At 43.0% G+C, this 27,921-nt stretch overlaps 1 protein-coding gene across 5 annotated transcripts; it reads right to left on the reverse strand.

Annotated features, from left to right (window-relative positions):
• Nucleotides 1-181: 181 nt before the first annotated feature.
• Nucleotides 182-26,522, reverse strand: usp19 (ubiquitin specific peptidase 19). 5 transcript variants are annotated; one of them, XM_068596885.1, is made up of 26 exons: nt 26,179-26,522; nt 24,471-24,846; nt 20,638-20,766; nt 20,289-20,425; nt 19,525-20,091; nt 17,803-18,190; nt 17,442-17,598; nt 17,268-17,339; nt 16,147-16,262; nt 14,931-15,163; nt 14,245-14,437; nt 13,260-13,393; nt 12,905-13,063; nt 12,683-12,793; nt 12,466-12,576; nt 12,231-12,332; nt 11,289-11,429; nt 11,074-11,192; nt 10,764-10,907; nt 9,873-10,267; nt 9,664-9,774; nt 8,270-8,486; nt 7,191-7,343; nt 6,592-6,758; nt 6,292-6,467; nt 182-1,420 (listed from the first exon to the last, which is right to left on the reverse strand). In XM_068596885.1, the coding sequence occupies exons 2-26, from the start codon at nt 24,679-24,681 to the stop codon at nt 1,280-1,282; spliced, it is 4,584 nt and encodes a 1,527-aa protein (XP_068452986.1). In that variant the 5' UTR covers nt 24,682-24,846; nt 26,179-26,522; the 3' UTR covers nt 182-1,279. The 5 variants fall into 5 exon arrangements, with proteins under 5 accessions (XP_068452986.1, XP_068452985.1, XP_068452984.1 ...); XM_068596884.1 differs by having other exon boundaries at nt 14,931-15,169; XM_068596883.1 differs by lacking the exon at nt 182-1,420 and adding an exon at nt 1,432-4,512.
• Between the last annotated feature and the right edge of the window lie 1,399 nt (nt 26,523-27,921).

The following is a 27,921-nucleotide window of genomic DNA, read 5'->3' on the forward strand; positions in this document are numbered from 1 at the left end:
TCCGGTGCGGGAAGATGACGTCACAGGTTCACAGGTGTTTGTCGTGTGGATGTGTCCTCCATGTTTTAAAGATCTCTGAGCAACAGCACGTAGTGAAAGTTCCTGGGGTCTAGTTATTATATTATGTAGTCAACAAAAAGGAAGAAAAAAAACAACACACGATGGTAAGCATTTCCCAAAACATTTTTATTTATATTAACCAATTATATGTATCCACAGCAGCATTTATTTTATTTTATAAAAAAATATACGTCTTTTTGTTGTTCGAAAGACGTATATCTTTTTATGTCCAGGTCGTATACATACGCAGTCTTTTACAAAGGAGAGGCGGGGGGAGACTGGACAACCCACACAAAACTGAAATCATAAAATAAGAGCGGCTACTTAACATGGGTTTGGGTTACAGCCGTAACATGCAGGTCATGCACATTTCAGTTTATACTGAAGTCTTTCGATGATTTCATCCACAGGATTGAATACCTTAACAAGTACAAAAAAAAAAAAGAATAAGAATACGCTACAGCAACAGAAGGCAAAAGGAAGTTTATAAAGCGGCAAAAGCAGTGTGCCCACAATATTAAAAAAAATAATTTTAAAACAAAAAAAGTAGCAGGTCAGCACCTGTCTCACTGCTTTTCTTTACATCAGTTGCTACAGTTCAAATCCAGGTTACATAATACCCTGCCACAAACAAAACAACCCGGGCAATACCCTCATAAAATAAACAAAAACAAAACAATGTACACACATTACAAGAATCTTACTCCCCAAACATACCCTAAGAATCGACTGTAGCTTTGTGTTAGCCGAGGGGGTTAACACGTCTGGTCAAGGTTAGAAGGGAGCTTTTTTAGCCTCCAGACCACAAGGTGCGTGTGTGTGTGAGTGTGTCTGTATGTGTGTGAGCTGCTCCACTGATCTCCTCTTAGGTGGAATAGCTGTCTCAGCAGCAGTTTATAATGATCTGCTCACAGATTACAGAAGTGCATTTGCTTCTGTGTGTGTCACTATGTACACCGAATGAATACAGCTAGTTTAATAAGCATGTATCAATGGGTAAGTATATCTATGCGGGTATATCAAGGACGTGTGTCTAGTTAGTTCACTCCTATGTGCATCTAAAGCTGAAGTGAGTGCAGTCGAATGTCTTCAAAGACCACCTCCACATCCTCCAGCGTTGCACTGGTCAGATTGGGACGCCTGTGTCGTTAGTGAGCATCGACAGGTTTTTAGCAGAGTTTCCCGAGGCTCTGGATGCATTTTCCAGTCCGCTCCGGGCCTAGTCCACCTCCTCCATGTTGCTGTAGGATGGTGCTGTGCACTCTCCCGAGAGGCCAAAGAGATCAGAGGGAACCTCCGGGGTCAGCGTGGACGGGCCTTCGGGATCCAGGTCTGTCCCAAACAGCGACTGGCTAGAGGCCTGTTAAAGAAATAAACCAGTGTTAACGATAAATGCTGCAGGGTTTAGTCTTCTGGGAGCGTTTCTGTTCAGAGAAAATGATAAATAACATGAATACTGATTATAAACAGATGGAGATTTTATTTCTAAAAAAGGAGTACAATGCTTTATATATATATTTGTATGTTCATCAGAAAGCAGCATTTAGATGGAGGTATCTAGATACATTATTGCAGGGAAATTACATTTTTTCTTAAAATAGTATACTTGCAATTATCAACAACTCAGTGACTCAAAGTATATTGCAGATAGAGACCGTACATCATTTCCTGATTAAAAACAAGTCACTCTTTCTAATTGACATTTCATAGCGAACTACACACACAAACACATCCTTTCATTCTTCAGTCTCTTCTATTTAAAGCCAGTCAACTTAACAATAGACCCCAACGGCATCTTAGGGGTTAGAAACATAGCCCCTTTGAGTTAGTTGAACTTCAACCATCTGGAGAGGAAGCTAAACATCGGGTTGCTGTTAGTGTTGGAGACGGTGAGATTTCACAGTTCAGTGTATGACGAGTACAAAGCTCGATCTCATAAAGAACCTTGCATATATCGGAGTCAAGAATGCACAGTCCAACGGTGCTCTAAGCTTGGCCGAGCGTTTAAGGCAAACACGGGTCGAACTACTCTGCCTCGATGCCAGGAGGCTTTCCCTGAGATACACACACACACCCCCCAAAGGATCCATACACAGTTTGGAGTCTCAGGAAGTGTTTAAGACTCAAAGTCTGAAGGTGTTTTTAACTTGTTCCAAACTGATGCTCAATAAAATCATCAATAACATGTATGTCACTCATAAAGAATGTCTGAACAAACATTAGCAAGATATTTCAGCATCATAAAATAATGTCAAATCTTATGTTTTTCTTATAAATCTTATGCTCTACATCTGTCCCTAATCAATAGCTTTCCAGTCACAACAGAGAAACGCGTTAAACCCTTTACATTCAGAGGTGGACGGTAATTCATCATCAATATTCACAAACTCCTAGTTTAACTTGGCCGTGACAAGACTACATCGTACATTTTTTACATTTCTCATCTTATTAATATGTAAAACGAGTCGTTTACCACATTTTATCCTGATCATTTTAAATCCTCATCTGGCGCTATGGCTTTGAGATAGACCATGAATAGTAATTAAAAACGCTGACTGACAGGCATTTCAATAAAAACATCATGGAAAATAAAGACAAAAGCACAAACAAATTACAGAGAACCACAGTACATATTAACAGACCCTTTAAAAACATGATGGTGGCTGCAGGCTAACGGCAACCTTAAGGCCCATAAAGCGCTTTCTGTTCAACTGGAAGACATAAAAAAGTCAACAGCAATGCATCAGCGTCCTCTGAAAGAACGTTTGAAACGAGTCACAGCCGAGTCTTCTCTTGTCGCCTTCTCATTTTCTCTAAAGAGTAGTGCAATAAAAAACAATAAGAGGCCTTTGACAGTGGCTTCATCTAAGATCTTAAACTAATTTCCTTTTGTACCGAAATGTTGTCATTTGTCAGATACATTACTGTACAAATGTAATGTTTCTTTTTTTTGTGTGAGGAGGGAGGGAGTGGGGGGTGTCCATTTATCAGCCTCTTCCAGATATTCCAATCTCGCCCTTCTGTTTCCAAAGTGAAGGAAAAGAAATACAGCCCCATGGTGACATACGAGTGAAGGGGCTTAAAGGGATAGTTTGCATTATCTGAAGTGGAGTTGAATGAGGTGCTCATCTGCAGTCGGTGTTTATCAACAGTAAATGACGGTCAGCTTGAAGACGCAGACATTGCGTCTACAAGCTAAATTTACTGTTTATGCCAGAAGAGTTGTGTCGAGAAGAGTGCATAGATGGATCTAATGGCTTCTGTCCCCCCGTGTCTGACTGCAAGGTGAAGTAGTAAAAACTATTCTAAATATAGCGTACACTTCAGCTGGTGGCTAACATACGTTGTGCTGCCGACCACAGCAGTACGTTGCTTTGCTTTCCTTTCCATGTGTGGCAATACACAGACGATAGGAACCTTGTACACCTTGGAGCTCATCCTGAGAGAACTATTTTTAAAAAATGATGACGAACAAAAACAAGCAAGCTTATTTGAACGCACACACACTGGAAGCAATGCATAGACGCAATGATGCGAATAGTTCACCCTCAATATTGCGGTACCGTGCACTGATAGCGTCATTCGGGCCCCTCGTTGCATTCTGATGTGCAATGTAGTGAGGAGGGATGCACCAACACTCCACCAATTTGTTGCTTGAATTTACAAAAGTTTATATTAGAATTTTAACTGCTGTAAATTTGATGATTTTTACTTAATTTCTTTCCAAATTGCTGGAGCAAAATGTTTGGTTTTATTAAAAAAAACAAAGTTAGTATATCAATGTTTAATATGAGCCTGATGTTGCCTTGCTCATAAAAGAATGATCCAAGTTCCTTCCCCACAGTGAGGCGCGAAGATATAATCACTGGTAGGGGATCGATACTCTGTAGCAGGACTGACAAGGTCGGATCGGTGTATCCCGAGTAGTGCTTAAAGTATTTTAAAGGGTCGAGTCATGGAAAAGGTATACAAACACTTGAAGTGTTGTAGTGCCGGGTGGACTCATTCTACGCACTGAAGACCAACGGATGACTAGTTTGTTCCAAATGAGGAGCGATCACGTCCTAAAACTGTAACCGCCTCTTCCAAATGTTCCTGTCAAACTTCCGTTTGGTGGACCAACCTCGCATTCATACTTCTGAATGCTGCGGCCAGCGCAAGTCTCACGTAAGCCACTGTTCAGGTCCAGTTGGATTTGTTCAGGAGAGGGTAGACCAGGTTGACGAACAGAGCAAACACGGCTGCCAGGGTGCCCAGAACAAAATAGCGCACGCAGTCGTCGTCGGGATAGTCCGACATCCTTCGTTTGGGGTGCCGTCGCACCGACCTTTCGTCTTCCTCGGCTCGGTCCTGCGACGTCCGTCGCCTCCGCGGCGCCGAGCGGAACAGTCCGCGGGGGCGTCCGTCGAGCCCCTCCTCCTCTTCCTCCAGTTCCCGCCAAATTAGAGAGGCCTGCGATTGGCGGAAACCGGTGTCAGCTTCTGGGAACAGGCGTTGTCTAACAAACGCTACGATTACATTTAGAAACATTCAGCCAGTCTACCCCACATTCAGATAAACGGAGAATTGTAACAAGCCAAAAACATGCCTTCTCTGGGGATAGTTTAGGGGCAAGTGAAGTGGCTTGTTTTTCCAGATCATGGGGTGGCTAAGTGTAGAGTAAAATCGCATGATATAAAAGTAAACCTTTTTTTTTTTTTCAGCCACGTCATACCCGTGGTGCATAGCCCCAACAACAAGCACTTTGGTAGGTAGCAACAGTTCATTTTCACAGAATACAGCTGAGGGCGCAGCGGGTGCTACTTGAGTGACAGGGTTAGAACTTCAGTCAAGGTTGCACATTCATGAAACTACACTACCGAACTGCATGCTGGGTAAAGCTTGCACACTCATAAATTTGACAGGACGATCCAGCATGCAGTTTGGCGGTGTAATTTTATAAATGTGAAACCTTGACCGAAGTTCTTACCCCTGAGACTTAAGTAGGTCCGCCCGATGAGTCCTGGGCTATAGCTGTGAAAATCAGATGTCACTGCCTGCTGAAGTTTACGGCAATACCCCACAGGTGTGACGGTATGTGAAAAATTCATACTGCACAGAGCTACGTATGATAAGTGACTGACAGGCTAGGCCATCCAGAGCCGGCTCAACAGAGTCCCAGGGCGGGCCCGCCACCTCAAGGCCCGCCCCTAGCGCCGGGCCTGCATCTGGATACAGAAACTAAAATGCATCTTCAGAGAGGTTGAAAAATGGAGACATCGAGGGTGGAAAGAGATCATGCGCTGCGATTTTCTTCCGGCGAACTTCTCGACTCCATACAGACGAGCAAACGTTGAGGACCTTTCACAACCATCTCTCTCTCCCTCTCATCAACCAATTAGAAATCCCTACTTTCTATTACGTTGATGCAGTGCACACCACTGAAGCGGAAAAAAACTGAAACGTCTGAAGGTGCTAATGCTGCCCGACAGCTGAGCTTTGAAGAGCCAAAATGAATTGACTACTTAAGTGAAGAATCTTTCCATTATGAACCCAGCAGGCGGGTGTTATTAAAGCATCTCACTGCAGGAACTCCTGTCAAGACTAATTGAAAAGAGTCACATAGGCTTCTCTCATGAGCCTCACTAAATAATTCCTGGTTAGTCGCAGACACATTTATCAATTCCCCCAAACTCCAAGACGCGTAGATTCTAACACGTTTAAGCAGCCTTTGTTGCATTCAAAATTATACTTTTATCTGTATGAAATGTCAGGTAAAGTATTTTGAATCATTTATCAACATAGCAGGCACAATCTGACTCTTGATCATGTAGAACAAACACGTGTGATGCCCTCACTTTCCTGGAATACGTCGGCAAGCTAATTCATTACCATTTCACAACAACTTCATGCATTGCGTGAACTGTAATGCTGCAGTTAAGTTATTTTCCCAAAACACCTCACCCCAAAATAATCAGTTTCAGCCTTGACTAGACTTTCACACGTCAGACAGCGTTACAAATGGTGCTTTTAGTAAGCTGGTAAATTGAATGCTCATCATCAGAAATGTTGCGAGCAGGGGTACGATTATGAAAATTAAAATGAATATCAGGGTTTAACTTTCCATTAAAAGCCAGATTTTTCTTCATTAACCAAGGGCTATTTTAACCTTGGATAGAAGCTTAACCTTGGCTGCTACAATCTTAGTTAAAAAAACAAAAGCCCTTTCTCTTAGTGTTGTGGTGCCCTCACCTGGCTGGCAGTAGCTCCTGCAGAAGCAGGTGACTCGGCTCCCATGGGCCTGTGGAAACGCGGGGGCCTCTCCACGGGGGAGTTTCGTCGTCGGTAGAACAGAACGTAGGCGTAGCGAGTCACCACCTGACTCTCTTCCACCATGGTCACCGTACTGTCATCGAACAGACGCCAGCCTGTGGGACAGGGAGGATGGAAGAGGAGGAGGAAGGACAGAGAGTTTGGAGATGAAGTGGTTGAAAGGTACAAGGTAAAAAAAACCCTTGTCATACACGGGTGGGAAAAACCTCATCGACTCACCAACGTCACTGCGCTGGCTGTTTTTGTCACTTGGCAGCCGAGCGTAGGCCGTGTAGTGGCCTCCTATCATTCCTCCATAGTGGTTGATGACGGCGTACAAGTCGTAAATGGGGGGTTGTTGCATCTCATCCTTCTGGCCAATACAGAATTTACTGAGATCCAGATTCCTACAAGAAAGGATTATATTAGAGGTCGTGTTGTCATATTGAGAGGACACTTTGCTACAAATAATGTATGAGGGTTTCATGCGTTGCCAGTAAAGAAATACTTTTAAAAAAGGAACAGCTCGCCATCTTGCACCGCTGTGTTTCTACAGCAGCCCGAAACGGACCGGCTCGCGCTACGTTATCTAAAAAAAGCTATGATGCATTCCAGAAGCTGATATTGAACCGGGACGGTGTTAAATAACTCAAGGTCGTCGTATCGATAAGCCTTGACATTACTTAGTACCTTTTAACGTTATTTATTGTCAAGCTGCAGCACTTGTTCTGCTCTCTCTGTCGGGATGAGCTTACACACTGTTCGTTTAATGTTAATCGAATTAAGTGGTGAGCTGCAGATTGATATGTGGTGGAACAATGGTTTTACTGTGCATTTACCTGACAGGAAAGTCAACCATATCGTTGATCTTATCTCTCCAGATGAAGCTCCTGAAGGAGAAGCGTTTGAGCTGGATGATCAAAACGTTGGGCAGACGCCACAGCAGCAGCTGCTTGGAGGCCTCTCGGTGCTGCTGGCACTTTGGACAGTACCTAAAAACAGACAACAAAGGTTCTGTGTTTGCACCAAAACTATTCTCAATCAATCATTTTGCACCTCATCCAAAACATTATAGTGCCTCCTAGACTAGGTCCTGTTAGACAATACACTTACAACGTAATAGGCAAAACATTTTAAATGTATATATTAAGTATTTAACGAACCATAGCATAACTTATAAATTATATTTATTATTCACCAATTGGAAATACATATTATTTACTTAATTACAAGTAAATCTGATCAGAAGAAACGTTTCAATGTTGTATTTAGTTTGCTTTATTTCATCTAATTCCAGTGCACAGTCTTAGCTGAGCATCATTATCATATTTAAACAAGCATGTATAGCCAGTATGAGTTTAAATGATTATTAAAAAGACTGATCACCAGTAAAATTATCTTAAATTAGATGAATGCAATTCAACATTAAAAAGAAGCTTTACAGATCATCTGTTCTATGTCATTGTATTGAACAAAACCAGCAATTTGAAGATGAGATTTATAGACCAAGAAAATAATCGTGAGAGTAACTGCTTGTTAAAATCAATGGTTTGAGTCCGGACTACAGATTGCCCTTATTCTTTCTCTTAGTCTCATCCTATAGCAGCACGACAGCTATCAGATGTCACCACCGTTTCTATTTCAGGCTCATTGTTCACATTTAGTCATATCATATTATGAAGGACTGGGCTGAGATCATTTTAGAGGATAAGTTTCTGAATTATCATTTAGAGAAGCAGAGTACCAATGAGTATTTCGCCCTCTGGCCAAAAATTTAGAAAATCCTCCTACATTTGAATACATTACAGCAGAAATGTGGTATGAATGCAACGTTAAACAGGAAACAAGAATGATAGAGACGGGTTAGAGACAACGCTGCAATGTTTTGAGATCCTAATCACCAAATAAAGCTCCCTACCATGCCTCCTCTGGTGCCAGCACCTCTGGCTTTGTGAAGAGGTTGAGGCACTGCTCCAGGGTGAAGTGTCCCGCTCTGGCTGTCTCACTCAGAGACCCGGGGTCCTCCTCGTACTCCAGCTCTTTGGAGCTCACCAGGACGTACTCCTTCAGGCGCTCGTTGTTTTTCCACACCAGCTCCAGCTTTGTGTCTTCAGGGAGGTCCGCCAGAAGGTCCTCTGCAGGGCAGTAAGGGAAAGGGATGGAGAAAAACACATTTATTTCTTTCCCTATTAAGAAGAATCTTAAGTAACAAAACTGGTAGGACTTTCTGGCAGAGCACTTAACTGGTTTGAATCCTACTTCAAAAAGAAAGGGACTACTTTGTGATACACACATCTGATTAGACCGATACGATATTCCCTAAGGCTCAATTCTGGGGCCTCTTTCATTTATCATCTAGGCCTACATGCTTCCACTGGCTGAGAAAACAACTAAATCTGTGACCATAATTACGCAGACGACACACATATGTACATGACCATATCACCAGAGAACTATATACAAGCCCTGGGTAAAGCCATTGAGCAAACGACGATTGGATGTGCAAAAAACTGGGGTAGTTGTTTTTAGAGCCTAAGAGGAATTTTGAAAAGTTAACTCTCAAATTGGCAAAGTTAAAAACCACAGACCAAAGCAACAGCCACACTAAGACAATTACAAATGCAGACTACTATCACCTGAAAGTGTATGAAGTATAAAATGACTTAAATCTCAACTGGATTACAAAAAAAAAAAAAACATCAGGGCCTTCATATTAATTTTATTCGACTACCGCAACACTAATGCTAAGTATTCCTTAGAAATTGATTAGACAGCTGCAACGGATTCATAATGCTGCTGCTCAAGTCCTCAGTAAGATCAGGAAAATGGATCACATCACTTCGTACCCGTTTCCTGTCGGACAAAGAACTGATCTGACGGTGACACAGATTTGGGGCCAAAATACATTTTCTATATTCTGCCACATAATGAATAAACCAAGTCCGCTGCAACTCTTGTACGTGTAACATGTATTTTATGTCTTATTCTATTTTTGTTGCTTCATTTTCTATTATTTTAGTTCTTAAATTGTATTCAATAATGTCAAATGCAAATTGTCTTTTGATGTTTTTTTGTTGCTAAAACGTACTGTATTAACAACCTTGACTACAGCCTATCCAGTTACAAGATAACCTCCGAGTGAAAACACCTGAACGATGGTCTTTATCGTGAGTATATAGAGCTACATTAGAGTAACAACTGACAGTTCCAACCAAAACTGAACATTAAAAATGAGCACACAGATTCAAGAATGGAAACAGGAGGACTAGCAATCCAACTGAATATCAGCGCTCAGGACAATTCTTGCCGTACCTCTCTCATCCAGCCTCTGTTCCTTGTTGCTCGAGTCCAGCAGCGCTATGTAGAACTGACTGGCATGACCTGATGCTGACTCACTTGGATGCTGATACCCAGTTACTGCAGCTGCAATGAAGTGGCAATAATAAGAAATTAAGGGATGTAGGGACAGAAAATAACACAGAAACCCTGAAGCGTTTGTCCAACAGCAGATGTGGCATTACCTTCTGGTCGCACTGCCTTCTCACATGACGTCTCTTTTTCAGCATAAGGGTCCAGAGAGCAGCAGGAGGTGGCGGCAGAGATTGGCTCCGAAAATCCAGAGTCTGCAGTTCGCATGGTGGAGAGGGAGGTCTGGGAGGAGGTGAGGGAATCTGAGTCCCCAGAGTGGCGGACCGAGGTCTGAGCGTAGTCCGCTTGGGATTCAGGCAGCAGAGAGGGACTCTTTAGCACCAGATCACCTGCTCCAAGATTACTGCTGCCACCTATGGCCTCGTCCCTTGGCCCAAAACCCTCAGGAGTGCCTGCTGGCATTGGGGGGAGGTCAACCCGGCACTGGGATGTTTCGGGGGATGTCCTGCCTGACTGGAAAGGAGGCTGGAACACGTTGACGGAAAACCTGCACAGAGAAAGACATTGAGGAAATTACAATAACAATGTCTACGTTGTGTAAACGGTGACACTCTTAGATGTGATCTGCAATTTATTTTCTCAAATTATTCAGCATTGTTTTTTAATCTTGAGTGTTCATAAAAAATAATTTGTAAACTTTAAAATGTCTTGTTGCTCACACCAAGATAACTGTGCAGGTTCTAGGAATGATGAACCAAATTTTTGCACATGATCAGAGGTTCCAGCGACTGAGTTTTTGGCGCCAGTTTAGAACATACATCAGGACACATCTAGTGTCTGTAATATGTCCGTATACAGAAACATACACTAATGTTCCATTATGCCGTTCTCTGAGGTCAACCAACGTTCTCACACAAACTGCAATGATCCATGCGGAGACCTGATTCAGACACAAATCATATCACAGCATGATAGCATATAATGGATTGAATATGAATCAAAGAGTCTGTTTTTGTATCCTGGGCCATGTGTAGACTGTGTACCTGGAGTAACCTTCTAGTAGCTGGGTGAGACGGCCGTAGGAGAGCCGGGACTCCGGCACGCTGACCAGGAAGGGCAGGCCCACGCTCTCCATGTTGGGTCGACACAGGCCCTTGTGGTTGGCCCAGTGGCTTTTCTGACACACTCTGGGAAGAGAGTTTGAAGTGTTCAAAGAAAAGTTAATGGAACTCATTTTCAGAATAAAATGACAGATGCCTTAGTTTACATTGAACCCCCCCCTAAAAAATGGTTTCTAACAATCTTCACATTTAATTTTAAAGCAACGTTGAAACAGCATTTACTAGAACTCACTGATTGCAGTAGCCCACGCGGTAGCAGCGAGTGCACCGCTTTAGCTTGTCCTCCTCAGACAATGGAGGCTTCAAGCAGGAGGCACACTTTGAGATGGGGATACTCGGGACCTGAAGTCTCTGTAGGGCAAGCAGAAGGCAGAGAAACCCCTCTCAGTATCTGTGAACATTGACGTATTTTATACGCTGAAGTAATGTAACATTTGGTATAATTACCTGCTGCACTCGGAGCAATACCACTCTCTCTTTGGCCATGTCTTTAGAAAGCACTTCGAAGCAGAACAACGTGTCAGAGGAGGACACCGTGTCCAGGGAATGGGTCGGCAAGAACATGCGTTGAAAGCGATTCTTCCCCACCTGAGAGGAAACAAACAAGGGAAGTTATATCCTCAAGTGTCCTTCAGCAAGCCATCTCTAACCGTACCATTTTAGCTCGTGAACAGTATTCAAGGAACACCACAGCTCGCTGTTGATCTAAATCTATCAGGATTTTACACCCACAGAGTGAGTTTGGGCTGTACTGAAGGCCATAGTGTCACATACAAAGCTTCTATTGAGTTTCTAATGAAGATTTGAATGTCAGTTGTCATATTTCATTTTAAAAAACGATATAAAAGAAAAATCCGCAATTATAATAAAATGACTCATCAGATTGAATGAGTCGGTCTTTTTTGATTAATTCTATTGAAGTTTTTGGACTGCAGTGAAAAGGCTAACGCCTTTGAATATGGATTGAAACAGACATTTTGGTAGGATAAAAAACAATTTGGCAAATAATTACATTCATTTTTTTAATCAATCATTTTGTACCTTTGGACTTCACAACAGTCAGCAGTTATTGGAAGTTTTGATCATATTCTACAAATAGCATAATACTAATTTACTACCGAGCACTTGTGTAGCCGGGTCAAACGGATATTAATGACCATGTGACATTGTAGCAGTGGTCACTGAAACACTGACTAGTGTGCTCTGTTCTATACCTACAACTGTGCAGAAATACTCAATTTAAACAGAATAAATAGACATACAAAAATTAGACAAGTCGATTTAGAATTTGTCAACATCAGGGAACAAAGCTTAGCTGAGAACTATTTAGAAAAGCCTCTATAACGAGTCATACGTGTGAAACTTGTGAGAAATGAAATCCTGCCAAACCTCTGCCAGCCGGAGGTTCTCTGGTTTGACCCGGACATTCCTGGAGATGGAGTCGAGGACTTCAGTGGTGCTCGAGTTCTCCTTGCTCACACTTACTAAAAACTGAGACACAGGTGTACATAAAGCCTTAGAGAGGTGGTCACATGAAAGGTATCTTTACATTTCTGCAATACATCTTCAACTGCCTCGGTGAGTAGCTCAACTGCAGAAGTGGCGACTGGTCGAGTCATCTTACCTTGATGGGTTTTTTATGAGGTTCCTTGGCAAAGTAGAAAACTGAGAGCACCTTTTGTTTCTGAGGCAAGGGCACGGGCAGGTAGAGGAAAGGGTCGAAGGTGATGGACACCTGAGGAAGAGGAAGAGTGAAAGGAAGGACGTTGGTTATCACAAAAACAAAAGGCAAACATTGAAGAATGAAAAAACACCCTGTGGAAAGTGTGTTTGTGCGTTACCTTGGAGCATGTGGGGCAGACCAGCTTGGATTTGAACTGGCCTTGAAAGAGGTCCACTATAAAGGAATCGTTTCTCATCTTGTGCCTCTGCCATGCCATCTCAGCCACCACCTGCACCGACACACAGAACAAATCATCAGGCCAAGGCTCGACTGCACCGTGAGAGGAATGGAAGGTTGTGATTTCAAGAAACTAAAAAACCTCAGAGAGAAAAACACCCACCTCATCAAGGCGCCCGTCAGAGTCGACCGTCTCGGTGTAAGGTTTGTTCTGGATGCGGTTCAAGTCTTCGTGCAGCCCGTCCAACAAGAAGGCCATGAATTCCTGGGCATCGTGCTGGGCGTAACCTGTGAACTGACTGGCTTTACTGGCCACAATTGCCTGCACGGTTGCAAACAAATGAGAAAATGAGAGGCAGAGGGAACATTTTAAACATTTGGGAAAGATTCCTAGATGTGATCAATGCAGTCAAAGACAGATAGAACACCTCCAAAAGAACAGTTATAGGCTACGACCGCAAATAGAGATTTGCTGTTGATATTTCACGTGTAAAAATCGCTTGGTGCCAGTTGTATACCTTAAGTTTTGAGGGCTGGAAGGCGTGATGTGTTCCTTTCCAGAGGGCCCTGAGCAGCACAGCAAAGCCGATGGCTAGCCGGCCTCCTGTTCCCAGAGGATTATTGCAGTTGATTTCTGCTTCGAATGCTCGATCTGCCGAGACACAAACATCCATGAGATAATGGAACCAGACAATCAAGTATGGACAAGCAGGGACACATAACTAATCAGCCCTGCAAAAGGACCTTCAAGTGACTGTGTGTGGAATCAATCAAAATGTAATTAAAACCCCAAAAATTCCCTTTGCACTCCTGAATCAGCCTCATCACAAAACTGGCCGTTAAACACAGCGCTAACGTGGGCCGGCGATTGCAGCGCTGTGTTGACGCTAGCTGGTGTCTGAATTGTGTTTCGACCAAGTCGTGTACTTATGGAGAAGAGAGTCTGAAAGATACAGCCAGGCATTTGGCTTTCATGTTCTTTCTACTTTCTAAATTTGGGAGACTTAATCTCAGCGAATATTCAAGTTAATTTTCTTGGTAAGTGAGGTTTTTTTCTTTGGGATATTACCCATCCCCCGGCTTTGTTATTTTAAATTTTTACATACAATGTCCCTAATGCACTGTACCAAAATGACCTAGATTTGGCAGAAATTACTTCAATGTTTAAATGCTTCCCCAAGCAGAAACTACTTTTTGTGGCACATTCAGATAAAACTACAGTCCTCATTAAATTGGATCCTGTGGGGCTCTGGGCTGCGCTTGTGTGTCCATGTTAGAATGCAGCAGGACTATCTGCAAGCAGAGGCCGCCACTAGAACCAGAATAACCCGGAGAAATAACAAACCCACCGTGCTGTGGCAGCAGAATAAAATAGTGTGATAAATGATGCATTTGGTTAAAACCTTTCCCTTTTTAAATCAGAGTAGCAATACAATGTAATCTGTACTAATTAGAATATATTCATGATATAGTCAAGACCCAAACAAACTAGACGCTTTTTACCATGAAAGTAATCCCTGAGTTCTCTGGTGTTGGACAAGGATTGGATGACACTGTTCATGAAGCAGGTGTTGCCAAGGTTCACCAATCCTGTAAAACCAGGCAGGCACACCTTCTTCTCCTCCTCTTCTTCATGGCGCTCGTTGCTGGCAAGAGGTGCATGGGTCATGGGCTGCACCATGCAGGTAGGTTTAAGCTGAGAAAGCAAAGATGTGCATTCAGATTCAGACTTCTCGTTAACTTTGTTTCATGCAAATATCCATCATCCATGATGAACCACGCCTCCCACCCCATGCAGGACACTCTGGCCGCACTGCACAGCTCCTTCAGCTACCAGCTGATTCATCCCCGGTGTCTTAGGCAGAGATACTGAAAGTCCTTTCTCCCCGCTGCTGTCAGGCTGCACAATAAGCTGAGCCCCCAGTAGACTATAAAACCACTGCGAACACTTTAACACTGTGAACACTTTTTGGTTCAATACTTATACTTTTTACACTTATACACATTTTTTACTATTTATTTTTTTAAATTGTGTTTTTATTACTGTTATACTGTTTATTTATATTACTTGATAAGGGCTGCTGTAATACCGCAATTTCCCCACAGAGGGACTACTAAAAGGACTATCTTATCAAGTTGACGTGGTTATCTCTCTCTCTCTCTCTCTCTCTCTCTCTCTCTCTGCTCACCGTGTTAACAGTGGGCTCTGGCTTGGTGATAGCAACATGCTCAGAGACACTGCGAGGAGCCACAGTATCCAGACCGCCATCCTCCACTCTGGATGAGGCCTTTGGTGGCTTTGGTTTCTCCTCCCCGACCCTCTGAGGCTCCTCCTTGGCTGGCAGGCTGTGCTGGCTGCTGCCTGGCTGGCTTTTCTCCATGCAGGAAGGGCTGGAGGGCACAGCGACCTTGGCGCCACCCACTGCACCTTAAACAGAGGAGAATGGGGCTTGTGTATAAGAAATAAAGGTCTATGACATGCAATTCGATATGCACATTTGTAAAAATAGATAATACGAGGAATTTGAAGCCTTTACATTCGGGCACAAGAAACACTTAGCTACTACTTACTGTGTACTTTTACCGCATAAGTAAGTAGCCAAGTGTGACTTCAAGGATGAACAAAGATATAAAGATATGCAAAGGACATACAGACTGATTCCTTTGGATGTCATTTGGTATCAATTATAGGAATTTTACTCCAAGTAAATTCTCTCCCTCTCCCTATCTCCCCCCTCCCCCTCTCCCTCTCCCTCTCTCTCCCTCTCTCCCTCCCTCCCTCTCCATGTTTAGCTGACCTTTGCGTACCAAGTGAACACCGTTTTTTTCTGTTAATTATAGACCAATGACATAAGAAAACTTCCAAGAAACTTATTGGAAAGCAGTTTAGAACTGTTTCTGCGATCTTCTGTATTCCTATTTTGGAACCAGTTCACGGGCTCCCAAGGGCATCGAGCGTTGGGTGTCACTCAGTCTGCAGGCCACATAAGGCTGGCAGGATAGGCTGGCTCCCATATCTACTTACTGGCTAAGTTACAGAGTTAACATTCCTGTCAATGAGAGCTACTCTAAAGAACACAGACATTTGCCTCAGACACTTATAGGAAAAAATGCACACGCGTATAAAAAAACAAAAAGCGTGTCAGGAGCACAACTTCTCACACAAACGCAGGAATACACCTGCTCTTCAAATCATGAGTAAACGTCCTGGGGCTTAAAGTATATGGTTCAAAGATATGATTTTTAAAATGTTTTTGCCTCTGTGTACATTGATTTCATTGTCACATGATTTGAAATTCCTGTTTGTGATGGACATTGCCAACAACTGGAGAGTCACATTTTGTCACACTCGCAACATAAAAACTAAATGTAGAAGCGCATAATGTTAGAAGCCTGGCAGCAGACCTTGTGGGGCGGGGGCCTCCAGACCCCCCCAGCGCTGGCTGTGCCTCTTCTTCAGGGTGATGTCCAGTCGGGACGGGGTGAAAGAGTAGCTGCACTGGTCAGGCTGGATCAGGTTCCTGAGAGGGGGAGACGGGCAGAGTTCAACCCACTACGGTTAAATTATATTTTAACATGAAGGATTTAAAAACATTCAAATATCCCATTTAACCCTTCGCCCCATGCTGCTACACCGTCACACTGTCAGAGCCATCACGGAGACCACATGGTCACTAACTGCACTACCCGTATAAATATCGTCTTATTTGTGCCAATTTTTTTAAAATAACTAGGGCTGGGCAGATTACTACTGAACAGTACCTGTTCAGGAAAAAAAAGAAAACAGACTTATAAACTACATATGTATGCATGTTAACTTGTTGTAGCTCCAGAGTTATATTGATCTGATAACATTACTTTAAAAATTTAAGCTGCAATACAGTAGTTTTTACTTCATTATTGAATTTTTTCAAGCCTTAAAAATGTAAAAAAAAAGATGTGGTAATGCCACATCTACTGTTTTCCAAGCCTTAAAAATAACACTTTATTATTCTCTGCATTTTACTCATCCTTAGTAATTAAAAAGCAGTGGGCTGCTGTGAAGCAACTTGGGGGTTCAGAGTCTTGCTCAAAATTTCTACATGGACCATTTTGTTACTATTTTGTTGGGACATGAACATGTTTCATCCTTCAAAGTTTGAGAACCATTGCAGTCACGACATTATTATTGATGACATTAAGGAGCAGTGTTTCTCTAAAGCCGGTAAGTGTTTTATTAGACATTACAAGTTGCACCTTTGGAGGAACGTTGTATCCAAACCTCTTTGAAGATCTACCTTTTGTTGCGTTTTGAAGGGCAACCGATGGTTAATGATTGGGCTGAAGGCTTTCATGAGTACTTTTGTAGTATGAGACGGGACAAGTATCCCTTTATATTTGGGCCGAGTTTTTAACACGTTGATAGGCGAACACCGTGACATACTAAAATGTGATCCCAGTTGAAGTCAGGTTCTTGGCGACATTATCACGTCATGTGTTTGACCTGATGCAGCAGCAGTCCTCACAAGCCTGCATTAAAAAATTACCTGAGTTTGACTTGCCACTTGAAGACCGTGTTTGGTCCACAGTCTGAATAAAGCCGCAGGAAGTTCGTGTCACTGTAAAAGGATGGCACAGAAAAAAAGCATTGATTAAAGACATTACAACGCGCCCAAATGGCAGAACAATTATTTTGCTGGTAGCATATTTACATGTGCTACCTGGTCTGAAAGATGAGGGTGAAGTCCTGTTCCCTGAAGATGACCCTCGCCGAGTCCCTGCAGATCCCCTTCATGTAAACATTAACCACCATCAGGTCCGTGCCCTTCTCGTACGAGTCATTCTTCACAATTTGCAAGTTAACCATCGGCTCTGGGACTGCGGGAAGTAATTACAGGTATCAACAAACTCATACTGAACGGCTGAAAAGCTGAAGAGCAACAAACCTGACTGTGTACATAGAATACTTATTGCTCTATCCGTTGTTTCTACTTGGACTTTGTGACTATGTTGGGGTGCAAAGGTTCTACGTTAACTAATCAAATAAAAGACCCCCTATATTCCCAAAACTTCTCAACTCACCTTCTTGCGGTTTCATTTCCAGAGAAGGCTCCTCCTTCGACTGGTCCCGCTTCTCCTCTCCGTCACAGCTCCCCTGTCTCTGGGTCGGACCGGGTGACTGGTCTTGTGTGGCAGCCACACCTACAGCTGGCAATGAACCCGCCTCTCTTGATTCAAGTTGCTGGCAGATGGGAGAATCCTGCTCCGCTTCCTGCTCAACAGGCTTCTTCTCTGGCTCAGAGTCAAGTCTGTCTCCACGTGTCTCTACGGAAGCGGCAGACGGCGCTCCATCGTTGAAGCCGACGGGTTCGAGGCGGTCGCAGGTGCCGACTGGAGATGCTGGTTGGCCATCGCTGCCGTGTGCTGTTGCTCCACACCCGTCTGACGACTGGTTTGGCTTCTCTGCCTCCTGAATCAGGGAGAGGAAATGAAACCCAAAATCCTACGGAGAACAATTGGCACTCTTTCGGGGCCTCCGAGGCACTGTTGACCGATGAATATCTCGGAGCGAGGATTTCTTCACCTCTGGCAGGGCTTCAACAACTCTACAACTCGCTCTTAGCGCTGCAGTTATAAAGAGAGCTGACGACTTGTTTTTCAGTTTTCTGACCAAATCGAAGCGCCATATACACATATCAGTTAATTATTCCATAAGAGCTGAACCACCTGGAGTGAAGATACCTCACTACACTTAGACACAGAACAGTTATCTCTCGTCTGGCTCCCTCTTCATCACGCAAGCTGAGAGTTCATTTTCAGAAGCTGCGTTTGTAATAACGTTTAAGAAAACTTGTCTCTTCCAAGCTCTTGAAAAGGCAGAGCCCAGACAGTCCAGATGGTGTTATTGGCTGTAATCACATTCAATCAGTGCTGAAATATTTGTGAATTGTGAAGAAGATGGGATGCCAATATACCATAATCACACGTTCTTCTTATTGTTGTGGTCAAAGAGTTCAGTCATTCTTAGAAACACCTACTTCTTAGTCAAACTTGGACGAGTTAAGCACACATTTATTATAATTTCCTTAATACTAAATTAGAATTAAAAAACAACAATATATTCATATTATTATTTATGGATAATATTTAGGGTCTGTATTCATAATTGAAACCCACAATCACAATACAATATTATCATGATGTGCGATATACTTTTTTAACTGCAAATTGTCCCCAAAGGAAAGTTGTCGACATATTTTATCTAATAAGATAAAGTTTTGAGTCTGTTCATCTCACTTTTTTTATTGCAGCAAAATGTACCTCTTACCAGTGCAAAGCAATCTTGGTTGAAAAGAAATTGTAATGCACAGCACTGTGCCATTAGTGTGTGTTTTAATTTAGAATATATCCAATTTTATTCATGAGCTTACACCTATATTTTATTGAATATATAGTTAGGTTTTTTTAATTGTTGCTTTTACATATATATTTTTAAAATCTTACATACCCCGTGGAGAGCCTTCACGTACCCCCATTTGAGAACCACTAATCTAGTGGACTGAAAAAGCAATTCATTTTATTATTCTAAGACCAAAAGGTTTATAATTGATATAATAGAAGATTGTTACTTGGCTTCCGTATATTGATACGTCGACACGCAAAATATTGCGATTCTATGCTCTATTGATTTCTTCTCCTACCCCTACTTACTATTAATGAATAAGTAAATTGTTTGACATTTGAAATGAAAAACCCAGCTGGAGTGTTCAGAGAAGCGACCCAAGATGTCAGAGCTATTCTCACCTGAGTGTTGTTGGTATGGCTGCTAGCAGCGACAGCGCCTCCGAGTTTCTGTTCCTCGCTGCCTAACCTCTCCTCACTGTTGTGTCCATCTCTGCGTTGCGTCTGCGGGCTCCGACCAGCGGGCGAGTGCATCTGTGGAGCTTCACCACCGGCCGGAGACTGGACAAAGTGTGTGTCCTGGTCGGCCGGTGACGAGGCCTCCCTGGCGGGTGTGGGCGTCTGTACGACGATGCGCTTGGCACGGGGTTCCTGAGGCTCGCTGTGCGGGACTCCAACAGGGTTGCTGGTGGTGGGTGGGCTATCTCCAGCTCCACCTCTCACCCCTGCAGAGTCCTTGGTGGCCTTGTCACACGGCGGTTTGTTTTTCAGGCCGCGCTTGACACCCCGCTCGGCTTTGCCGCCGCCGCGTCTTGGCTCGCTGTGTGCAGGTGAAGGGGAGGAATGGGGCTTTTGCTGCGAGCAGGACAGTTTGGGTTTCTCTGATGACTCCAAGGCAACAGGTTTCTTCTCCAGCTCCTTGTCCTTTTTGGTCTCTGTAGGCACTGCCTCCTTCTCCTTCTTGTTGGACTGAAGCAGAGAATACAGAGGCCAAAACATTTGTATTTTTTTATTACCAAAAGTAGACTAAGCTGAAGGCTACATTCATTGTGTGAATGCCACTTAGGTGTCCCAAAATATAAAAGAAATGTGACATGTATTAGTGCAGCTAAAAATTACTAGCCCACCTGTATGTAAAAAAAAAAATGTCATCTATCGCAACTTACCTTAAGCGAAGGCCAGATGTGAAAGGGAATCTTCTTGTGCATGATGACATGCAGGAAGCCTCCCTTCTCCTTGTACTGGACTCTGCTACACGACGCCTCTATTTCCTCCTGCAACTGGCAGCTCCACTGCCGCCCATCTGAAAACATATAACAATGTTATTAGAGCAGAAAAATTACAGCAAAGAAAAAACAAAATCTATAATTCCACACGTGAACATGCATATGTTAAATCATGTGGCTGACATGCTAATGCTTGAGACAGGTTCAAAGTTCAACAGGGCCCAACCCAAATGCACCTTCTTGTTTTGCGGTAGTTTCTGTTTGGGTTCCATGCTTTGCGATGCCTTACCTGGGAAGCACACACGGCAGTGTGTGTCGGTGAATGTGGTGTTGATATCCTCTATCCTCAGTACCCCCTCCCCACAGCGCAGTCGGACAGTCACTTCATTGACATTCTGCTTCCAGTCCACAAACACATCTGGAAAAAACACAAAGGAAGTGTCACGCAACCACAGAAAAGCACTTTCCCTTTCCACCCTAAAATTGTTCTCCATTCTAAAAATCAAATATGAGCTAGAGCATTCAATTAAATTTGGTAAATAGGGACACAGAATTAAAAACAAAAGCACAATAGCAGAATGTCAATCGGGTTTTGAAGTAACCGGTGGTGAACATACTGCATCTCTACTTCCCCGGACGCACACATGGAATTGCACCTGCTGTCAAATTCACATCATAATCAGCATACCATCTCACTCACTTGCCCAAGTGGGTCAGACCGGGGCACTGAGGCACAGATTGAAACGGACAGACAGTGAACTCAGCAATCACAGATGGGGACATCTAAAATTGTCTGCGCCACACAAACGGCATACTAAGCAAAACAATGGCACCCAGGCAAATGATCAGCTTATTTGAGAGAAAAACATGCTACAGAGCTTTAAAAAAAAGTTGAGAACAACGTGAAAAGCAAAACAAACACGTACCATTTTGCATAATGACCTCAAAGTCGAAGCAGTGATTGAAAAAAGATTAGATCATCACAGAAAGACAGGGAGCGCTAGATTCCCTACTGGCAGAGAAGTTGTGTATAGATGCCCACACACCCACATGAACACAAAAGCACACACAAGCACACAGTCCGACTAAGATATGGTCTCCAACAAGCAGAGAGCCTCGACCGCCACTTCTTCACTGTCTCATCCCCTCTCTCACACTTGATCGTTCTAGAAAGGTCAAAAGCAACACCCAATCCTTTACAGCTGGTGACGGATGCATTTCTAGTCAAGCCACAGTGTGTTCTCATGAGCAGGGGGGAGACCATCACACCAACATTTACAATTATAATAATAAAACAGACACTTTTACAGTTTCACATAATCAATACCAGAAGGCAAGCAAACCTTTTAAAACCAAAAATAAAGTTGAGCAGTCAGTATGTTTTTGGAGCTTCCTTACTAAAGGCCCAGATTATCACCGAGCAGCTACGACCGATATACAGTCGTCCCTCGTTTATCGCGGGGATACGTTCCAAAAACAACCTGCGATAGACGAAATCCACGAAGTAGTGAGCATTATTTTTTTTACCATTATTATACATGTTTTTAAGGCCGTAAAACCCCTAACCACACACTTTTATACACTTTTCTCAGACAGGCATTAACCTTTTCTCACATTTCTCTCTCATTTAAACACTCTTAAAGTTTTGCGGATTTAAAAAATAAGCCCGAACATGTTTAACAAATTTAATTTTAACGATCAATCCACGAGGTCCTCTGACCGTGCCTCTTTGTCCGGGAGCCACTCCATTGACTTATTATCTGGACGTATTCTGTCATTGTATGCTTTGTTTTTTATTTTTTGTTAAATGACTTTCATGGAAAGAAAAACAGTGCAATGTTGTAATACATAAAATGTTGATTTTTTTTCTCTCTTATAAATTGTTAAAATTTCAATCATACAATGGATGATTGGTCATCTCTCCTGTTGACAAAATGAGAATCGTAAAAGGCAAAATTCTGGGAAATCTTAACAGAATACATGGAACTTAAGAAGATCAAAAAAGGGATTCATAGGGCCTTTGGTTAGCGTAAGCAGGTATTGAAAAAGACAGATTCAAGCGAGAGACAAAAGACAGTAAGAACAGTCTCATGACCTTGACGAAGCAAAGTTACCCAGATAAGGGCCTGACACCCTCAGCTAAAAATACAGCACTTCAGCGTGACACAGAATATAAATAACGTAAACACATCAAAACAGAAACAGCATGATGAGGCATACTGTTGATGAACCCCAAACAAAGAGCCGGCAAAGTATTGCGCAAGCAATACATAGCACCGACCAATCCCAACACAGCCTATTGTGTATTCACTCCATAAGAAGCCTGGCCTGTGGTGTCGTTACAAACGCCTTCTTGTCATACTTAGCAAGGCAATAGGCACACACCAAATCCAGCATGATGGAGGATCTGTCAAATAATGCATCTCCCCAATATCAAGTATCCATAATGGAGCTGCTCCTGGTTTATTAAAAAGGTGCCCCATCAGCTATGCGATGTCATCAACGTAACATCCATTATGTAAGCTTTAACATTCAAGCAGGCACTTGGATAAAAACATGAGCTCAAGAAATATAACAAGTTTGTTTTCCAAGTCACACACACAAAGTATCAGATACACAACATTTTGCAACTTTTCCCCATTACTCACAACTCCTTAATTCTTAAATATGAGCCCTGTAGGTCATTCATGTTTAGCCAGGAAACACCAGGCTTCATTGCGCTGAAATAAAGCTGTACATATTTCACTCCAGATAGAGTTCATCAACTCACACCTGATCTGTCTTTTACCCCGAGTAGTAAAACACTGTTTATTTTAACCACACTGAATTGGAACTCTGTGTTGGCAGATCCTCAACACCTAATAAACCTGTACTGTGGCAGAATGATGCAAGTAGGACTGCATCATACTTGTATCTTCACTGACTTTAGATTTAAAAGCAACACAATGTAGACTAAATACAAAGATGGATATCTGAAGCAGAGGGAAACCATAAATCTAATCATGCAGAATACTTTTATATCAAAAAGAAATACTTCACTGGTCAACAAGTAACAGTTGCCCCCATGTTTAAATGCTTAAACAACCAAAACAACAAAGATGTGTTGTATATGATCTTCTAGCTATATAATAATTTCACTGCATCTTTAAAAATAGAAAACTGAGCACTCGTAGGAACCACACAATGTTCTTTATGTCAAATATTGTGAACTGTGTGTGAGAAGCTGTCCTCCACATCAATGTGTATGTAAAATACAGACAGAAAAAATTACACACACACACACACAAAATGGAAAGTACAATATGTACAAAGTGGTCAGCTCATACAAAAAAAAGCCTTCAGGCAGCAGCATGAACTGCAACAAAGGAAATAAATTAACAGCAGAAAGGACAACATAGTCACTACAAGAGAGGCTTTTTAATAATAGAATAAAAACTAATTTGGACTGTCCAGACAAAGCAACTCCTGAGAGATGCCTTCTATCTGAAGTGTTTCAATGTGTCATGTAAAATAGATTTTGTATATTTAAATAGAATTAAAATACAGAAATTGCATTTAATCAACGTGTTGAACAATGTGTATGATAAATGTGTTATTAAATGACAATAGAATGCATGGTCACGCCTCGAACCGTGAAACCTTGTCACTCAGATAATGATGCCACGCATTATGCCAGTTCCAACTTTGACCACACTTTTATCACATTTCAATATAGGCTTGCAACTTACAATTATTTCATATTATTTTGACTTATCAGTCTTTTGTGGAATCAAAACATCGCTTGGTTTGACCTGTACGCCCGACACTCCAAAATAATAGTTATAATTTACACTCAAAGTAAAAGCACAACAGTGGTGAGAATAAATAAAGTGAACAAATCCTAAACTAGACTACATTTGTGTATTGCAGACACAAATCTAATGTAACAATGCCTGGTTTGCTATGCTACGATTAATGGCCACTGAGAACAATGCTTCATGGCAGCACTCGTGAGTCGTACTGTGGATATTCTACCGTCACCGGCCGACCAGGACACACACTTTGTCCAGTACTGTGGATATTTCCTGTCGTAACATAACATAACTTGCACAACTTGTGGACAGCACATTTAGTCCTGCTCACCTTTCTTGACCTCTGCAATAACCTCGTTCACTGCTGCAGCGGCGACCCTCTTGGCCTCTCGGCTCTCCTGGTTGGCCCGGTCCTTCTGCTTCTTCTTGCTGGTGCTGGAGGACAGGTCGGAGCTGGTGTCCCGGTCGCTGCCGCCCCTCTGCTGGGCGCCTTCGCGGCGGCCCACTGTCTCGCTCCCAGCTGCACCGCTGCTGCTGGCCATCTTCGGGCACTTGCCGCTGACGGGGTGCCCGTCGTCGGAATCACTGTCGCTGCTGGGGTCTGGATCTGAGGTGTGCCTCTTCCTGCCTGGCCCGGCTATCTTGGCGATGATACCGTTCAGAACTCTCACAGAACAGAATCAGGAAGGCTAGTTGGGGACGGGGACCTGAGGCAAAGGACAGGGACACTTTTAATCGTCAAGTGGAGACACAAGTAGCAATGTCCATAGTTGTACAACATCAATATGAGGTCTGTGTGAGATCCGACAGTGTGTAAAGCTACACAACTTATGACAAGCTGCCTTTATTATGTTTCTACACACACACACACACACACACACACACACACACACACACACACAGAGGGAGACCATTTAAAACTACTAGGAATAATCCCTTTTTAGTCCTAGTGGGGGAATGTATTCTCTGCATTTTGACCATCCTCAGTATTTCTAGGAGCAGTGGGCTAACCCCAGTAAAGTGCACAGGGGTCAATTCAGGGTATTGTGTCTTGCTCAGGGACACTTCGACATGTGAACTTTGGGGAGACTGGGGATCGAACCGGCTACCTTGTGGCTGCAGGACGTCCACCCCTCCCTGTGTTTGGGGCACGTACCAAACAACTACAACAGCGCTGACCGAGCCGTGGACATTGCGTCTCACTAAAGGACACTGAAGGCAGCACGCAACGTGAGCCGACCCAGCACGACATTGAGCCGTGCCTCGTTTCCTTAGCATAGCAACAAAAAGCTGCTAACGTGGACAGACGAATGACAGACAAAGGACAACAGCTACACCAGCCATCTTCCTTGGCGTTCAGCGCAGCGTATTTACGAATGACGCGGGTAGTGCTTGTAAAGCTCGCGAGCAGGCTTCACGGCGGACCCCCGTCTCCGGGGTCGTTAGCGCGGTTGAACTGGCAAGTTTGCCAGCCGACTGCAGAGGTTCGTTTATTTTGAGGCCCACGTGTTGTGGACTGTCATGTGAGCCTGAGCGTAACGCATTTGCCCGTAGTGAACAAACAGTCATGTTATTTTTTTCTCTCAGAGTAACAGTGTTTCCTCAACCACATTAATATCAATAAGCAGGTCATCTTTTTGTCAATAACATTAAAATGTTGCAGTACGTAAATGTACCGGGTCCATGTTGAGGAGTGCGGGACAACAATTATTGAGGATACAGTATTTAATGTAAAATAGCTGTCTTAGCTTTAGTGACTAGAAATGACCGCCCACATTGCTACGGCATGTCAGAAGGCATTTATCAGCCCGTCCTTTATGCCTGATGGACAATCTCCAGACAGAGCGCCGGACAGGTCATACAATCAAACGCTCCCCCAGTCTTCGAGAAGCTAACGTCATTAGCAACACCAAGCTACCGAAAGATTAATTTGGCTAACGTTACCTGTTTTACACAACACAACATGACATTCACTGACACCTAACGGCCGTCCGGGAATTACTGCCAAATTCGTATTGCCATTAAAACGGGAGACTTACGGCGTTTCAATTTTCAAGGAATTGAATTCCGTTCCTATCGTACAATGGCCGGCGACTCCTTTTGCTTCTCCCGGCTGCTAAGCTCCTTCTCGGCCGCGGGCCGCTGCGCTGCTGCCCCCACTCGAAACCCCGCAGTCAACGGTTTCTGGAATATTCGTTCCTTTATCCGGGATCCATGTCTGGTCACTTTTAAACTATTTAGTTCGGAGTTTCAAACATAAAGGAGCAAAAAAAAAACCCGATTCGGTCTGTTAGTGTCATTCGGTCTCTGCGGGGTGATTCCTACTTTTCTTAGGAACAAATTACACTGCCGCCCGGCCAACGTGAAACGGGAGCGCGCATAAGCTACTTCCTGACTGTCGCGATCACGTGACCTGTAGCTCTTCCTTCTGTACTTCTCTCTCTCTCACACACACACACACACACACACACACACACACACACACACACACACACACACACACACACACACACACACACACACACACACACACACACACACACACACACCATGGAAGTGGTTTGGTTTAGTGTCAAAAATAGTCCATATGAAAATATTTACATAAATCACCTCTATTATAATAATAATAATAATAATGATGCATTTTATTTGTAACATACTTTTGATTCAAAAGAGTGCCAGTGCCACAGAGCCAGTACATAATAAAAAATATACATAGTTAAAACAAACTAATAAAAAAAAAAAGAATAGCTGACTGATTTAACTTAAGGGTGCTCTATCTCTTTTGATAGAAAGGTCACAGGAGACTGGTTCAGTAATCACTATACTTATGAGGTGTTTTGCTCACTGACCCATGGTTGTCCTAAATCCCCACACTGAATTTACTTGATGACGTGTAAACAGTGAGAATTGAATTATATCGGTGAAACTATGTCAGTTAGATTCATTCAACCAACATGTATTGAAAAGGAGAAATGGATCTGGACGTCCAGTTTGGATAGCACTTATCCTAAAGGCCTCAAGGAGAGATGGGAGTGGCCCGGTGAAGGACAGCCACAGAATCTAAATCCCGTGCCCATGCCTCCTCTTTGTAATCCTGCTGACCAGAGCCGCAAATAGCAATGGTTATATTATTATTTGTATTATTTTAGGAGAGGACCTGGGGGGGTCTTCATACAGTCTAGTTTTCATGAGGCTAAAAGAGACAGATGAATCAGATAGAAGGGACCACAAACCCCAACACGTATCATTCTTTGTTGCTAAAGAAATGAAAAAGGGTCCACAGACCTTGTAGTGTGTAGCACTTTACAGATCACATTTGAATTCATTCATATATATTAATGTATAAATGTGTGTGTGGCTGTATCCTTTGTTCTTTTTATGTACGCCTGTGATAATACATTACTGTCGTTGCTCAATAACAACACAGACGTCCCAGTCTGACCAGTGCAACGCTGGAGGATGTGGAGGTGGTCTTTGAGGTTATTTGACTGCACTCACTTCAGCTTCAGATGCACATAGGAGTGAACTAACTAGACACGCATCCTTGATATACTCACATAGATATACTTACCCATTAATACACACAGATAGTAATTCAAGTGTAGGGATACTGGGTGGTTTCTGGAGCTCTGACCAGAATGAACTGAAGGACCTTCTGCTTCAGCTGATCCTTGATCGTCAAGTCAACATTCAAAGGTGTTCATATGTCAACTATTTATTTAACCCTACGTTCACACAGACCAAAAATTCCAAACATGTCACTTGTGTTTCATATTTAT

Source organism: Clinocottus analis, unplaced genomic scaffold (genome assembly GCF_023055335.1).
Source record: "Clinocottus analis isolate CAN_PGR_092001 unplaced genomic scaffold, fCliAna1.0.p SCAF_4, whole genome shotgun sequence".
NCBI lineage: Eukaryota > Metazoa > Chordata > Actinopteri > Perciformes > Cottidae > Clinocottus > Clinocottus analis.

Excerpts from the sequence above, each read along its gene's own strand:
- usp19 (XM_068596882.1), bottom strand. The coding sequence starts at position 24,681 with ATGGCCAGCAGCAGCGGTGCAGCTGGGAGCGAGACAGTGGGCCGCCGC. Across the intron at positions 20,426-20,637 it reads CTGCCGTGTGTGCTTCCCAG|ATGGGCGGCAGTGGAGCTGC; the intron begins GTAAGGCATCGC and ends ATATGTTTTCAG. Across the intron at positions 6,468-6,591 it reads CAGCCAGCGCAGTGACGTTG|GCTGGCGTCTGTTCGATGAC; the intron begins GTGAGTCGATGA and ends CCTGTCCCACAG.